The sequence below is a fragment of the Mustela lutreola genome, chromosome 11, assembly GCF_030435805.1.
Source record: "Mustela lutreola isolate mMusLut2 chromosome 11, mMusLut2.pri, whole genome shotgun sequence".
Lineage (NCBI taxonomy): Eukaryota > Metazoa > Chordata > Mammalia > Carnivora > Mustelidae > Mustela > Mustela lutreola.
The window spans coordinates 92,544,995-92,561,470 of NC_081300.1; the positions used below are offsets into that span (position 1 = coordinate 92,544,995).

At 50.1% G+C, this 16,476-nt stretch overlaps 1 protein-coding gene across 8 annotated transcripts in view; it reads right to left on the bottom strand.

Moving 5' to 3' along the window:
• Positions 1-3,800: 3,800 nt before the first annotated feature.
• Positions 3,801-16,476, bottom strand: part of RPH3A (rabphilin 3A) — a 100,177-nt gene continuing 87,501 nt past the window's right edge. For all 8 annotated transcript variants that reach the window (XM_059139441.1, XM_059139438.1, XM_059139437.1 and 5 more), the window contains 5 exons: positions 15,221-15,277; positions 14,378-14,532; positions 10,004-10,085; positions 6,840-6,936; positions 3,801-6,043 (listed from right to left, as the gene is read on the bottom strand). In XM_059139441.1, the coding sequence (XP_058995424.1) occupies positions 5,913-6,043; positions 6,840-6,936; positions 10,004-10,085; positions 14,378-14,532; positions 15,221-15,277 (522 nt within the window). In that variant the 3' untranslated portion in view covers positions 3,801-5,912. The remainder of the gene's footprint in view (positions 6,044-6,839; positions 6,937-10,003; positions 10,086-14,377; positions 14,533-15,220; positions 15,278-16,476) is intronic.

Genomic DNA, 16,476 nt, shown 5'->3' on the forward strand with positions numbered 1-16,476 from the left:
AAATGTGCAGAATCATTTCTGAAAAACACCCTTGGCTCACGTATTCTGTGTGGCTCTTCCTTCTTTCGAACTTCTGCATTTGATGCTATAAACTTCCCAATGAGCACGTCTTTCATGGCACCCCACACATTTCAACTGCTTGTTTTTTTCATTTTCCTTTTTCCTGTGCTTTTTCATTTCCTGTGCTAAAATAGCACAGATTTTTATTTTTTTAAGGATTTTCCTTCTTCCTTCCTTCCTTCCTTATTTATTTGAGCGGGGAGGGATAGGGGGAGAGGGAGAGAATCTCAAGAAGACTCCTTGCTTACTGTGGAGCCCCACAAGGGGCTCGATCCCAGGACCCTGAGATCCTGACCTGAGCCAAAAGCAGGAGTTGGACGCCCAACCGACTGAGCCACCCAGGCACCCCCAGCACAGAATATTTTAAAGTTTCTTTTGAGACTTCTTTGACCCATGTGTCAGAAGTGCTGTTGAATCTCTAAAAACTTGGGAATTTTCCAGATATGTTTCTTATATCGATTTCTCACTTAACTCCACTGTGGTGGAGAGCATACTGTGTATGACATCTATGCTCCGGAATTTGCTAGGGGTGTGTTTTATGGCCTCAGAATGTGGTGTAGCTTTGTGGATGTTCCATGGGATCTTGGGAAGAGTTTGTCTTCTGTTTTGGCTGGACGGTGTAGTCTAGAAATGCCCATTAGATACCCTTCTTTTATTTATTTATTTATTTGGCAGAGAGAGAGATCACAAGTAGGCAGAGAGGCAGGCAGGGAGAAAGGGGGAAGCAGGCTTCCTGCTGAGCAGAGAGCCTGACTCAAGGCTCAATCCCAGGACCCTGAGATTGTGACCTGAGTCGAAGGCAGAGGTTTAACCCACTGAGCCACCCAGGCGCCCCTTAACCACCCTTCTTTTAACCAGATCAGCAAATCATCTCCACTCCCCACTCCTTCTGTATAACATGTTGACCTATGCAGAAGGGAAAAGGTGACCATAGAGGGGGGTCTTCTTTTTAGGTGACATGCACTTTGCTTCCCAGTTGGATTGTGTGAATTTCAAAGATTCTCTCTGCTCTCAAATGCTTTCTGGCAATTCCATTTGTCAATGAAATGTATACTGTGAACCTGTGTAAAACCTCGGAACATGAGAGACTCCCATTTCGGGGACCAACACCTCATCCTGGTTTTTGAAACAGGAGCTGCTGAGCACAGGGCAGCTGCCTTCGCATTCTGGATAAAAACTGGCCATTCTGTGAAGTATCTGTGAAAGATATTTTCCTAGTAACTGACCTAATGTACTCAGAAGACTGATGGACGGTATCATGTAATTTCATCTTCTAATCACGATTTCTGGAAAACTGCGTCTGTACATTTCCTAATACTTGCACAGTTTGCTAGTGGAGACTCCTGGCTCTCACTCCCCAAGGGGACACATCCATGCGGTTACCTGAGTCTGTGCTCCCCGCAGTGCAATTCAAAGACCCCAAATAAATTATTGTCTTCTCTTTTACTGCTTTCCCTTCTCTTGGTGGATGATACTAAAGATACTGTTGACTGAATACTTATAAACAGATCCAATATGAGGTTAAAAGAGAATCGTCCTTAGAAAACCAACACTGCAATCTTTGGAAAGATGCAGTCAAGTTTCACAGCACACTGTATCAAACCGGGTAAGAGTACCACAACTGTAAAAGATTGAGGAAACAATTGGAAAAATCCAGGATTATGGCAGAGCGTGTTTTGCAGGTGGCTTTAACTTATTGTTCCTCTTGAAGACACAGCAACAAGAAATTTTTGTGTTTTATGCAATAGAGACAATGCAGGACTCGAGGCAGGGGGCCTGCCCTCAGCAAAAAGGTCTAGGTCTTTACTGAACAATTGGGAGATTAAGGCACATTTGAGGGTCTTGGCAACCAAGCTAATCCTGACACTCTGATGTCCTACCTAAAGAGTTGCAGACCAAGTGATGTGTTCAAGGTCACACAGCAAGTTTGGGCCAGGGCCAAGTTAGCTATAATTGTCCCACACATGCATGGTGACTTGTGTTTCCAAGGTGCTCAAATGTGTTAGGCCAATGCCCCTGGCAAACCTGATTCAGCAGAGGAGGGGCCAGCCCAGTGGATTCCACAGCACAGAGCATTTTAATCCACTTGTACTGATTTCACCAGGCACCCCCAACCCCTCGACCCTCCCCTTTCCCGGGGCCCATCTTCATCAGCCCTGGTGGGAGACCAGACCCCAGCAACTTCATCTCACCTCTTGGAAATATTTCTAGTTGTTCCCATTTTCCAGATGATGAAACTGAGTCTGAGAAGTGAGTTTGCACATCTAGAGTGTGCCGGTCAGGATTTGAATGCTGGACGGAACTGATTACAAAACTGGCATGCCTTTTTTATTGTCAGGTGCTTTGGGCACTGTATTGCCACACGCATTGTGCTTTATTTCAATGAGGGAAAAAAAGATCGTTAGTCAAGTCAGGCGTACCAATAGTTTTGAAAACTTTCCTCATGGAGATTCATCTCGGCTTCTTTGGCAGGTCTACATACCTGGGGAAGGAGCTCAATCATTTTAGAGATGGATATTAGCTTTCTTTTCATCTGTTCATGACTGACTGGTGGCGGTTGCCTAGAATGCTGTGTTGAGAAGGATTCAGAGGCTGCTGGCAGGCTCTGTGGGGAAGATGCCAATTTGATTAGCAATGTCTGCTATGAGCGCGGGGAGAGATTAGTAATGTCTGCCCTGAGCACAGGGGAACCAGTGCCTCCTGCTACTCCTTGGGGCTGGGGGGGTACTCCACAGCCCTAATTGGTATCTCTCTCCACCTGCTGGCAGCTGGCTAAATCATAGGAAACACAGATGGACTAGGACAGTGGTTGGCAAAGTCATGAGGGAGGTGGGAGACACAAGGCATCAACCAGGAAATATATTCAGATATACATCTCATCCCCAGCGTACAGTTAGAGTCTGGGTGTTAGGCGGCAGGGAGAGCATGGGTAGTTTGAAAAGAAAATCTCTACAGGCGACTCTAATAGGCCTATTTCTTCCCTAAGATTGAGAACCACCCTTTTGGGGATAAGAAAAAGATCTTGTCTCTAAACTGGCAATCTGGTGGATGAAACTGATGATTCCTTCTGGGAAGTAACCAACATTCCCGATAAATTGCTTAAACACTTTTGGGATAGGTCTTGGTGAGATTAAGAAACTCCCTGGGAAGTTGGTTAGCTCCTTAGCCCCCAGGACTAAGCCCTCAGGACTGGTGAGGGCCATCTGTGAAGGCTCCTTGCAGGATGGAAGAACATAAGGGAGACATGGATGATCTGTGATATTATTAACCAGGATGTTAAGGACAGTGCATCAGGAGTCCAGTGAAACAGCTCCTTTCTGGCATTGCTGCCGTGAGCCATTGGCCATGTCGTTCCCTGCCCTGGGCTTTGGGTTATTCCTCTGTCAAGTAAGTGAGTCAATAGAACTTGGCCTTTGTTCAGCTCTTTTTTCTCTTTGCATCTTGACATTGTCTCATTTCATGCCATGCAGGATTTTCCCCAAGGTTGAAGAAGAAGGGAGAAGAGATGCTGGCCCCCTGTTGGGTGGGCATCAGCAAAAAGCATTCTTCTACCTGGGTATGGAGTCAGCCAACAAGGACAGAGAGACCACATCTGCCTTGTCCATGGCCGAAACCCCAAGGGCTGGTACATAGCAGATGCTCATTAAACACTGACTCTCCAAATAGCATCAAGTATCCTGATGAGGAGGAAGCACTTCCAGAAACCAGAAAGGAAAAACCCAGACCACCAGCTTTTCCTGGATATTCCTACTTTATTTTTGGCTACATCATCACAAAGAAAGGCAGTGGGCGGTTCGGCATGCACTGGAGGGCATGTGTGTATTCTAGGCAGGGAGGGGTTACACTTATCATGGACAGCAGGTGCCCGGTCCGGGGACACCGTGAGCTTGCTGCATGCTGATTCCAGCGCCAACACCAGCGTCAGGCTTGAGCAGTGCAGCTAGCATGCTTTCTCCTCGGGGTGAACCGTGGGAAGGAGGTGGGCCGAGAGTGGACGCCACGGGGACTGACAGAGGGACAGGGTTGGGGGGCAAGATGGCAGCCTGGAAGCCATTGGCCATCTTGGGGAAGGCGAAGAGCTTGGTGTTTGGAAGATGGTTATTCAAGGCAAGAAATCAGAGTCTTCCGATGAGTTGCGCAGGGAGCTGAGGGCGGGGGCCTTGACTGAGAAAGGTTAAAAGGTGCGTTTGGAGAAAGTGAGAGTTTGCGTGTCCATCTGATGACGTCTCTAGACAACGGGCTGTCAGACAGAGGGATGTGATTTTCATGGGGAAGACCAAGGAAACCGGCGAAAAAACAAGCCTTTCTCACGGGGCGGGGAAGACGCCCTGACCCCCGCCTCACATTTGTAACATTGATTCTCATCGCCTTTTCTTCTTTTTTACTTTTTTTTTTTTTTTAATTTGGGGGGAAGAGAGCCCAAATGATTCATGATGGAACTATGGCCTTTGGCATCAGGACCTGTCACTCTCCGAAGCTGCACATTCACGATGGTATCTTATGCTCCCGACAAACTTGGTGAAAGGGTGCAGGAGACAGACAGACTGAGACAGCATCATGGACAGAGACATTCAAGGTGATTCTGCATGAGAGACAGGGCTTGGGGATTCAGAGAAGCAGAGAGGGTGAGGGACGGACAGAGCAGAGTGTTTACTTAACTAAGAGCAGAGGGAGGGGGAAGGCTGGGGGCTTTGGAGAGCCCCGCCCCCACCCAGACCCAGAGCTCTGGTTTCTAACTGCCTTTTGCACCTACTTGGGGAGCCCAGGAGCCGAGGAAAGCCCACTAAGGGGCGTCTACACAGCTGGCGGGAGGCCACCATGCACCTGGGACAGCACCAGCAGCACGCCCAGCAGGGGGGCGGGGGGCCCCTGGTTCTGCCACCAGGAGACACGGGCAGGGGTTGAGAAGCACACGGGCCTAACTGGAACTCCAAGGGGGGGGGCCAGTTTGAGTTTGCTGGCCAAGCTGGGGAGGGGGCGAGGCTGGCTTAAGGTATTTTTTGCTGTTGCTATTGAACCCCCTTAGAAAGAGGACAAGGAGACGGGGGCGGGAGACGGGGGGGGGGGGGGAGAGACGGACAGGGAGAGAGGAGGGTGAGGAGGAGAGAGAGTTTGACGCAATGTAGGGTTAGGGAGGGAGGAGGGCAGGATGGGGAGGGGGAGGGCGGGGGGGACACTAAAGGGTGTTGGGTTCTGCTCGGAAGCAAACAGAGGAGGCATCCTGAAAGACGGGGCTACCAAGCCCCTTTGTGTGTTCTGCATGTCCACGTCTGGATGCATTTGGGGCCAGGAGAGTCTGTTCCTAGTCACCGGGGAGTTTAAGCTCGGTGGTCTGTCTTCCTGGCAATCGGGGTGTGTGGCGTGGAGGGGCAGCAGAGGCCTGGAGGTTCTATCTCTGCCCCAGTGCTGGCCCTCGCAGCCTGGTTCCAGGGTATACGCAGACACGACCCAGGAAACGCAGGGTGTGTGTGTGTGTGTGTGTGTGTGTGTGTGTTTTCAAGGCCAGGAGGTTCTAAAAACAGTCCTAAATGATGAAGAACCTTTGCAGTTTCCCCAGACAGAAAGGTTGTTAAATTCCAGCCTCCTTGTACAAATCTCCACCTTCCTCTCCCTCCTGGAGGGACCAGAGAGAGGCTGCAGTCAGGCCCCGCAGCACAGCATCGCAGACGGAGGAGAAAGGTCTTTGGCAGCAGTGCCCAAGGTCAGGGGGCACCTCAAAGGTAGGCTTGGGGAGGGAGGGGGGTGGGGGAGGCAGAGAGGAGAGAGGCCAGAGTGCGAAGGGCGGCAGGGTCAGGCTGGCGGGTGACCTGGCATGGGGGTGGGGCATGGAGCTGGGGACCTGGGGGCCCATCCTAATCGCTCGACACGTGGTTCTCGTTCTGTAGCTGGTGCCAGCGCTCAATCTTCTTGTCCTTGTTTTTCAGACACTCGTACCAGTGTTTCAAGCGTTCTCCCTTGGCCGAGATCCCCAGCTGGCAGCCTCCTGGAGGGCAGGATGGGGAGACAGAGGCAGGCGGTCAGCATGGAGGGGCGCATGGGACTCTTGTTCTGGATCCTAATGTCTAGCTAGGGGAAAGCGGCCAGCAAGCGGTGACCCCTCCAGCAACCTGGGGTCTTTCTCTACGGAGGGCTGTTGTGATGACGTTACCACGGGCCTTCTCTGCCCGCACACCAGCTACTCAGGAGCCCGCCATGGTTCCCTATGGGAGCACCACGTGGTAGCTTCACCATCGCATTTTTTTAAGACCTTCCGTAAGTCGCCACCCCACTCACTGAAACTGTCTCCCGCTACTTCTGGGTACCCCTCGTCTATTTCCAAAGGGTCAGCTCGGCCCCCCTGTCCAGTCCTGCCCCCACTCCCTGGCTTACGCTGTGTGCCTTGCCTGGAGTGCATTCCCTGCTCCACCTTTCATGAATGATCTTCCTTATCGTTGGAAGCGGGGCTGGGAAAACTAGAACCTTCCTCCAGGCCTCACGAATTAAGGGGACTTCCTTTGTACCCTATTTTTGGGGGCCACAGACCCCACTCTCCTCTGTGATTTGGTTACCTGTTCAGCAAATAACCAATCATGACCCAGTCACCCAGCTTCGTAAGCCCTTTCCTATAAAAGCATCCCCAAATTGGACCCAGATTGGTACCCTGGGTCCCGAGGTGGTGTTTGGATGAAACGGCCGCCAGAAGATAGGGAGAGCCCAGCACCCTCTAAGAGAAGCCTGGATCCTCAAGGCTCTTCGCTCCGGGGAGGAGGAGCTTGTCTCTGGGAGTCGGGAGCACTCACCGATGTAATCGTTGGACTTGCCGATGTCATAGTCCCAGACCGAGATGTCCAAGGACTTCTTCGCCAGGTCACTATGTTTGATGTCATAGAAAAACTCCTGGATGCAGCAGAGAAAGACAGGTGAGGGGGAGGGTCCTGATCCTTGGGCATGAGAAGCTAAAGGGATGAGCCCTAGGGATTCAGGGACCAAACACCTGGGAGCAAGGGGAACCTCCTGCTGGATCCTTTACCCCCAGGACCGACAATCCCCTTTCAACAAACACTCTGTATAACAAAGACTCTCAAAACCCGTGATTCCCATTTCAGTAACTCTCTAAAATCAGGACTGGCTGGTGGGGTTTTTCTAAGAGAGCTGCTCCTGGTCAGATTTCCTTGAAGGCAAATAGCCGTGAATTCAGTTCTTCCCTTCTGGTCGCTTCAGAAGTAGGTTTCCCTCTCTCCATCATTTAGAGATTGAGGGTAGTCGAGGGCCCTGAGACTGACATGAAGAACAGAGGCTTGGGTTTCCAGACTTTCTACATCATTTTTCTGCCTAACTGTAAAATGCCTTCATGTTCATTGTTTGTTTTTTCTTTTAAGATTTTTAAGAATTTATTTGACAGACAGAGATCACAAGTAGGCAGAGAGGCAGGCAGAGAGAGAGGAGGAAGCAGACTCCCTGCCGAGCAGAGAGCCCGATGTGGGGCTCGATCCCAGGACCCTGGGATCATGACCTGAACCGAAGGCAGAGGCTTTAGCCCACTGAACCACCCAGGCACCTCCATTCATGTTCATTGTTAAAACAAATGAGGAAGCTAAAATAAAATCAAATAAAACCCAACCCCCAAAGCCTGTCATCTAACTACCCCAGAATAGCCACTGTCAACATTTCCCATGTGCGACCACATTAATGTATGTTTTCAAGTCAACATGAATATTAATTTGAATATTACATGAAACATTTGAATATTATGTAAAGTATAATATGAACATGCTGCATTATGAGAGCCTTATTTTCCCGTTTTATAACACGTCGTAAAAAACCAGTTTAGCGCGTTAGCAAATATCTTTCTGGTTTCCTTTAATGCTTAGGTCCCTGTCCCTAACCTCAATATAATGCTCAACAGTGGAGTACTGACGTTGTTTCCAACTTTCCGCTACCATTAATAATCAGAGGAAAGGCACACTTGCAACTCCGTCATTGTGCAAATCCGTGATAACTTATTCAGGATAGATTCTGAGACGCGTATCTCTGAGTTCGTAAGGTTCTAAGATAGAGAGCAGCGATGTACACCACAATGCCATTTGTGGCCAGTAAGAAAGCCGGCCCTATGCGTGTTTGTCCAGTATGTTTATACATCCTGGAAGTGGATGGTAGAGCTCCTTCAGAAGAAGAGAAGTAGGCGATAGAGGCTGGGAAAGGAGGAGGGACTGTTGACTGGACATCCGTTGGTACTTTTGGAATTTTCAGATATGTGACTATATTACCTGTTCCTCAAATAAATGGTATTTAAATTACAAAATGTTAAGGATTTTGGACATTTTGACAACAGTTTGACAAACATCCTTTAGGAAGTTGGACCAGTTTGGTCTCTTACCCATGATGCATACATTTCCCCACAGGCTCACCAACACCGGGTACCAACATTTTATAATATTTTTGTGCCTGTTTGTGATGAGATCTGGTGTCTGGCCTTGTTTCTTATCTTCTCTATTGCTAATGAGGCTTACTGGCTCTTTAGATTTCTTCTTCAATGACTTGTTCAGACTCCAGGAGCAGGTAGACAGGACCGCAGTCATTGGCTCCTTACTCAAAATTCAGGAGTCAGAGTTGGGACATGAGGGGTCCAGCTGAAAGAGGGACCTGGGGATAGGATGCACTGAGCTACTGGCCAGTGATGCTCTGAGCTCTGTTTACAAAGAATATTCTCCATGCACATGGATATGGGCACATGCATTTCAAAAGCAAAATGAGCACAAAGCACACTGTATTGTAGTTTTCTTGGCCCACTTTCCAACATTTGGGTAAAAAACAATGCTGACTCTGATCTGACGTCAGATCGTTACATTCAACAGATAGTTCTGGACCCCTAGGATCTGACCGCTTGCCAACAAATAACAGAAATCCAGGGGGACAGCATGACATGCAGGAACACGTGAACCCTGCAGGGGTTTTAACACACTGACTCTTAAGGGATGACTAAGAGTCTTCCAGAGAGGGAGAGAGAGAGAGATGGAAGCCCAGGAAAAGGGAGCAGCAGGCGCAAAGGCTAAGAGCTGTACCAAGGACCCGCGTGAAGTAAGGTTGACTTGAGGCGGGGAGGGTGAGCTGGGGAAGGGGTGGGATGTGACTTTGAAAGGGCTTGACTGTCACACTAAGAAGTTAAGGAGCCACTGTTGGGTTAAGCAATGGGGAAGAAAAATTCAGATTCATTCTTCAGAAAGCTCATGCTTATATGAGGATGGGCCAAACACAAGGAAGTGAGTCAGGAGTCTACTGCAATAGTCCAGATGTGAAATGCCTGACAAGTGACAGTGAGACAACCGGAAGAGGCACAGTACGTAGATAGGGGTCTTAGTAGGGCCTGCTACCCAGGATGGACATGGGGAGTGAGGGACAGAGAGAGGACAGTGCCAACTGGGTGACCGGTAAAAGGCATCACTATCCCTATTTATTTCCTCAAATTTCAGGACCACAGACTACTAGACCCTGGACATGATTTCATTCAGTCTGTCTCCAAATGCAGCTTCTTCCTATGACATGCCTAATCTGTAGGTTTTTGTCTTAGGTTTGATTCCCTCTGGTGACAAGGAACTCATTACCTATCCTTTAAATAATTCAAGTGGGTGTATAAGAGAAAGCTTTTTTAAAAAATATTTTATTTTTATTTATTCATTTTTGAGAGAGAGAACATGAATGGGGAGGGGTGGTGGGGCAACAGAGAGGGAGAAAGAATCTGAAGCAGACTCTGCACTGAGCAGGGAGCTGACGCAGGGCTCGATCCCAAAACCATGAGATCGTGACCTGAGCTGAAACCAAGAGTGAGATGCTCAACTGACTACGCCACCCCGGCGCCGCAACAGAAAACTGTATTGATGTGAATCATGACATTCTAGTACAGAGCTTGTTCCTGCCTCGCACACGGGAAATATCCCAGAGCATGACAAAAGTGGGGTGCCCTTACCTCATTAAACTCAGGGTTCAAGGTCTTCTTCTTTATTTGAGTCTTGTGTTTGGCCTTCTTTCCCATGTCCGGTTTCAGCCAGCTGAGGGAGACAGAGATGCTATTGTGAAGGAAGCTTAATGAATAAGATCAGCCTCTTGACCCCAAAGGCTCCCTCCCGTGCCCGGAGAATCACTGCACAAATCAGGACATGAGTCGACATTAACAACATCGATGTGCATTAGAGCAGAGCTGCCAGGCACAGCACTTAGGACCTGCGGGATAGTTCATTCTCAACAAACCCTTGTGGGTAAGGCTACAACCCCCCATTTCATGTGCAAGTAAATTGAGCATCCAGACAAGTTGAGACATGTGCCCCAGGTCACACAGCTCAGAACCAACCCAGCGCTCGCCTCTTAGCTAGTACTCAGTCCCAAAGGGTCAGATTGAAAGTCTGGATGGTGGTTCCTAGAGTGGCACAATTACCCCTTAGGCTGCCCCCAAGTCCTGGGGAGACAGTGACTGTAAACACAGAAAGGAGAAGATGCAAATCTGATTACAATCAGTCCTCCTCAAAACTATTCAGTGGCTCCCCTTGGACCTTAGGGTAAAGTTCAGATTCCTTGATGGGGCTTTTAAAGCTCTAGCCCAGCCTGCTCTTATGCTACGCTCTTCACCTCACCTCACTCCCCATTCACTCTCCTTTCCACCTCAGGGCCTTTGCACATACCATTTCCTCTGCCTAGACAGCTCTTCCCCAGTGTAAGCACAATGCCTGGCACATAGTAGGTGCTCAACCAGTATTTTCTGGGCAAATAAGTAAGATGGGCCAAAAGCTCCTAATTGTTGGGACACTTGGACTCTCATTAAAGCTGTCACTATGGGGTGTCTGGGTGGCTCAGTGGGTTAAGCCTCTGCCTTCCGCTCAGGTCATGATCCCAGGGTCCTGGGATTAAGCCCCGCATGGGGCTCTCTGCTCAGCAGGGAGCCTGCTTCCTCTTATTTCTCTGCCTGTCTCTCTGCCTATTTGTGATCTCTATGAAATAAATAAATAAAATCTTCAAAAAAAAAAAAAAAAAAGCTGTCACTAGCTGTGCAACTTTGAACCTAAGTGTAGCTTCAGCATGCCTCAGGTTCCCAATCTGCAAAGAGGGCAAACATTTTTTTCCTTCACTGACAAAACTGCTTTTGAGGATAATTTATTTTATTTATTTATTTTTATTGAAGCATAGTGGACAGTGTTACATTCGTTTCAGGCATACACACAGTGACTTGACAAGTCTACACGTCTACACTTCTGCTGTGCCCACCACAAGGGTAGTCACCATCTGTCACCACGCAACACTACTGGAAAGCCACTGATGATATTCCCTCTGCTGTGCCTTCACCCCTGTGACTCATTCATTCCACAACTGAAAGCCTATACCTCCTACTGCCCTTGAGGACAATTTTATTATTTTGTTTTATTTTTAATTATTTACTTATTTGAGAGAGAGAGAGAGCGCACGCGAGCACACAGGCAGGGGAAGCAGCAGAGGGAGAGGGAGAAACAGGCTCCCTGCTGAGCAGGCTGCCCCCTACCCCCATTCCCTCTGTGAGGCTCTATCCCAGGATCCTGGGATCATGACCTGAGCCAAAGGCAGAGATGCTTAATGGACTGAGCCACCCAGGCACCCCTTGAGGACAATTTTAAAGAAGGGACACAAAGCGGGGACTGAACAGTATGAAGTGCTGAGCAAAGATGAAGGGCAATTCTGATTTTAAAAATCTTAATTCAGGGGCGCCTGGGTGGCTCAGTGGGTTAAGCCTCTGCCTTTGGCTCAGGTCATGATCTCGGGGTCCTGGGATCGAACCCTGCAGCGGGCTCTCTGCTCAGCAGAGAGCTTCCTCCTCTCTCTCTTCCTGTCTCTCTGCCTATTTGTGACCTCTCTCTCTCTCTCTCTCTGTGTCAAATAAATAAATAAAATCTTTTAAAAAATCTTAATTCAATCTTAGACTGATTAATGGCCTCCTGTTAGCTTTCCCATGATGGTCACCAGGGCAACCGTTTTCTGGGTGACCACAGCAATGTTCCTTCCTCCGCAGTGATTGGGCGGATGGAAGAAGGGGGTAGGAGGGAGAATTATTTAAGAAAAGCAGCTTGCCGGTGGCTGGAATGTAACAGATGCCGGACAGTGGCCCATGAGCTAATTTTCTTTATTGGCCCATATGAGAAACAAAACCCAGTTACTCCTAGAAATCAAATTCATCCCCGACTCATGGGTTCTTCTGTTCACTAAACCCTCATTTGAAGAAAATCCAAAGCAGAGTCCACCCTGGCCTAATTCTTTAGCCGTGACCTTAAAGGGAGCACTGCCTTCTATTATGAGAGGGAGGCCAGGAGAGGGAGGGCTGGAGGGAACATAAACAAATGCTCTCTGCCACGAGGAGGAACAGGAAGGGTAGTGATTTAGAACCAGAATGGCAGATGTTTAATGAGCACCTACTGTGTACCAGACCCCATGACAATGCTCCTCTCAGACCTCCAGCCACAGGGGGGCAAAATGGACTGACAAGGTGGCTGGGCTCTGAATTTACCCCAATGTTCTCGCCGTGGCAGTGCTGGAGGGAACATAAACAAATGCTCTCTGCCACGAGGAGGAACAGGAAGGGTAGTGATTTAGAACCAGAATGGCAGATGTTTAATGAGCACCTACTGTGTACCAGACCCCATGACAATGCTCCTCTCAGACCTCCAGCCACAGGGGGGCAAAATGGACTGACAAGGTGGCTGGGCTCTGAATTTACCCCAATGTTCTCGCCGTGGCAGTGCTCGCCCTGGGCTCCCAGCCAGCACCTGGGTCAGCAGGGGCCAGCAAGGGCCACCAGGCAGGCCCACTGCCGGGAGATGCAGGGCTCCTGCAATGAGCCATTTTGTGCTCAAGCCTTCCCCATCACCTGGGCTGTAACTTCATCAGAACTGTACTGCGATCTAAGATTCTTCCTGCCCAACCATCCTTCCGGCCCCCTCCTCCACCCCACCTGCTTTCCCTAAGGTCCTCCGCTGGCTCCCTCTCAATTTTTCTTCACGGGCATTTCCCCCCAATAAATCTCCTGCACATCTCATTTAGCCCTGGAGTGTGCTTCTTGGAGGGCAGAACCTAATGACCAATGTTACTATTCCCATTTTACGGATGAGGACATTGAGGCCCAGAGATGTGAAGGCACTAGCCAAAGGTCATACAGCTAGAGCATACTGAGGACTATGGGCTCTAAGGTTCAAACCCAGGCAGTCTGGATCCAGAGCCCAAGCTTTCAATCATATCCATAGAAACACACCTTTAGCTGCCACAAGGCAATGCAGAAGTCTACTGAGAGTAGGGCAAATATTACTATACCAGGAACATTTAGAATTGCTTTCTACATGAGATCTTATTTGAACCTTTTGCCTTGTCCCCATTCCTGGACATAAGTGGCACTACTGTCTCCACTGTGCCCAGGAAGAATCCAAGGTTAGGATAACTTGCTTACAGTTACACAGCGGGCTGCTGGCAGAGACAGGAGTGGAACCCATGTCTGATTCAGTGGTGGTTGTGAGGATGTGCTGCGCGGACCTCCAGCTATAGCACTGCTGACCGAGGTCTCAGCTGCTGCCCTTGGAAACCTAGCCATGTTTGTGCTGTGGCCCCACTCTGGGCTGATGGCTAAAGTTGGCAGGAATATTATGGGATTCCTGTTTCTAGGAGACATGGGCCTTGTCTGATGGCTGCTTTGGACCTTGAGGACTTTGATGGCCTTGCTGAACTTGCATCCACGATGCTTCCCTTGGCCCGTCTCTCCTCTCTGCTCACGTGAGTCAGACTCGCATGGTGGTCTAACAGCTCTCCCGTCTCCCTGCCTCAGGCATTGCCGCTAGCAAAGCCCTAGTCTGTTGAACCCCATCTTGGCATCATTCCAGAGGCTCTGTACTAACAGATAACACGACTCTCTGACTCCCCATGGTGGAGTTTCTGGGAATAACTCAAAGTCTAAGGTCCTTTCTTTAAACATTTCCAGATTTGCACTGGAAAAAGCTGGATTGCTTCTTTGGTGGTGGGGCTCTGGAATGCTGGAGGGACAAGTTGCTGATTCAAGGGGGCTCCAAATGGGGTCACTGCAATGCTGCCAACTGCCTTTGTCCCAATGGAGGGCACAGAGCCACAAAACTCCTCATATGGGCAAGTGACACACCAATCTGTCTGAGATGCCAGACTCACACTCTAGCCAGTTCTGGGCACCATCTCAAGGTGTGACCTTGGACAGGCTTATTTCCTTCTCTGGGCCCAGTGTTCAGTCATCTTGGGGAAGCTCTCTAGTTCTCCCTTTGCAAGGATCTAGGACCCCCTCTGGGGTCGACTCACAGTCCCAGTGACTCACAGCTTGACGAATGGATCTGAGTAGCCGTTGGCGTCCATGGCGGCCAGGTGCACGCAGCGTATGATGCCCACGATGAGGCCTCCCTGCTGTGTGCTGTACATGAGGGACACCAGGATCTTGCCACGTTCCTCTATGTCACCAATACGTTCCACCTGCTGCAGTAGAAGAGGGTATATGAGTCTAGGAAGGGGAGGAGGCCGGGCGACTGGATGGATGGCTAGTGTTAGGGAGGAGTCTGTAGAGAGGAGGAAGAGCTGGCCCTCCCCAGTATGCTCAGCACCACGGACAGCAGACACCCTCTGGTCTCCAGGGCTCACCAACATGGGTGCAAATCCAAGGCACACTAGGGTCGAAACTTTACTCTGACTTAGACATGGACAGAGCCCTGAGTGACCATAAGTGGGGCTAGACCCTGCTTCCAGTCTGACTCCAAGCTCAGATTTGCCACAGTCAACCAGCCTTCTCACAGTTAGAGTCCCTGGGGTTGCATGAGGGACCTGGGCAAAGAGTGCAGAGGTGTGGTCCAACCCCAGCCTCCACGTCCCCATGGACAGAGGGAGAGTGACATCGCTCTGGTCCTGCAGAACTGCCAGCAGAGCTTCACCAACAAACAGGGGAACTCGAGGGTGTGTCCTGGGGGTGAGAATGTGGGGTGGGGTGCCCACGCAAGGTGGGGGCTCCAGGTCTCGTGGGTCTTGTGTTCTAATGCCTCGGGCACAAGGGTACCCCTCTTGTGGTAAACTGACAGGCAAGTGGTTTTAGGAGAAAGAAAGAAGGCGCTAGGCAAGAGAGGAAAGAGATGGTGGACCCCGACTGTGGCTTCGATACCCCCTTAGTGCTCACCTCCTCCTCATAAAGGGCCATGCCTCGGGCTGACCCAGTGGTTCCAGCACGCTTCATCTTAGAGGAAGGAAATAGAAAGGAAAGATAACATGAGTCTGTGAGGCTCATCTCCCTGCACAAGAAGGACCAGAAAACCCTCACCCTTCCGTCAGCATCCAGACCCATGAGGGCGGGACCTCCAAGCTTCTGTGGCCCTCCAGATCTTCCCCTTTTAGACAAAACTTACATAACATTAACCATTTGACAGACCATGTGAATGCACACCAGTCTATGATATAGGGTATATTACTAACCCATTTTACAGAGGAGGGCACTGAGGATTAGAGTGGTTAAGCCACTTGCCCAAGATCACAGTAAGTGGCAGGACCCCCCCCCCCCCCCATACACAAAACAGGTAAGCTTTTATCTGCTCCAGTAGAAGTGGCACAGGGGTCTTGGGGTCTGAGCCACCGGGTACTTCTTCCCCTGTGGCTCCTAAGGTCCTTTTGTGGGATTCTAGCGCTCTGGGGAACACTACGTGAAAACCCCCGGCTGAGTCCAACCTCCTCACTTTAGGGATAAGGAAAACTGTGATCCAGAGGAGACGGGGGGCACTGATGAGGCCCCTGCCTTTGGTGGGGCACATGGGGGTAACTGGAAGAGGGATGGTTAAGGGCAAAAAACAAAAGATCACGAGGGTCCTGTGGCTACTCCAGGCCTCTGCCTGTCCTGCCACCTTCGTGCCTCTGGGGCTGGTTGATTCCCTCACAGCAAAAAAGGCAAACTCCGGAGCTAAAAACCCAGATGGGGGAAACCCAGATGGGGGCCTGGCCACAGTCCTGACCAACTGTACTCACTGGGTGAGGGATGGAAGAAGGGGCTGGAAGAAGCAGCTGTCACAGGAAAAGACCTAGAGGAAACACCTCACTCTTTGGATTGTGCGTAATGATTTATTTGGAGCCTGGCACTTGGTGTAAATTGCTCCTTGCAATTTTCCTTGTCGTGTCTTGTTCCTTCGCTGGTGCTACACAAAGACGGTGTGGCACACAGATCCTCCATCCTCCGGCCGGCCATCTGGTAGGAGGATGCCGCAGGATTTCCTCTCCTGCCCGCAATAGCGTCCCCACGGGGAAGCTGGCCCGCTGCCCAGGGGAGCAGGCACCCTGGTGACTGCAGGAGGGCTAGGCTCTGGCTGGTGCCTGAGAGCACAGCCACTGATTTGCGGTGGGATCTTGGCTGCCCGCTCCCCCTTTAACCTATGGGCCCCTCCTCAAGGG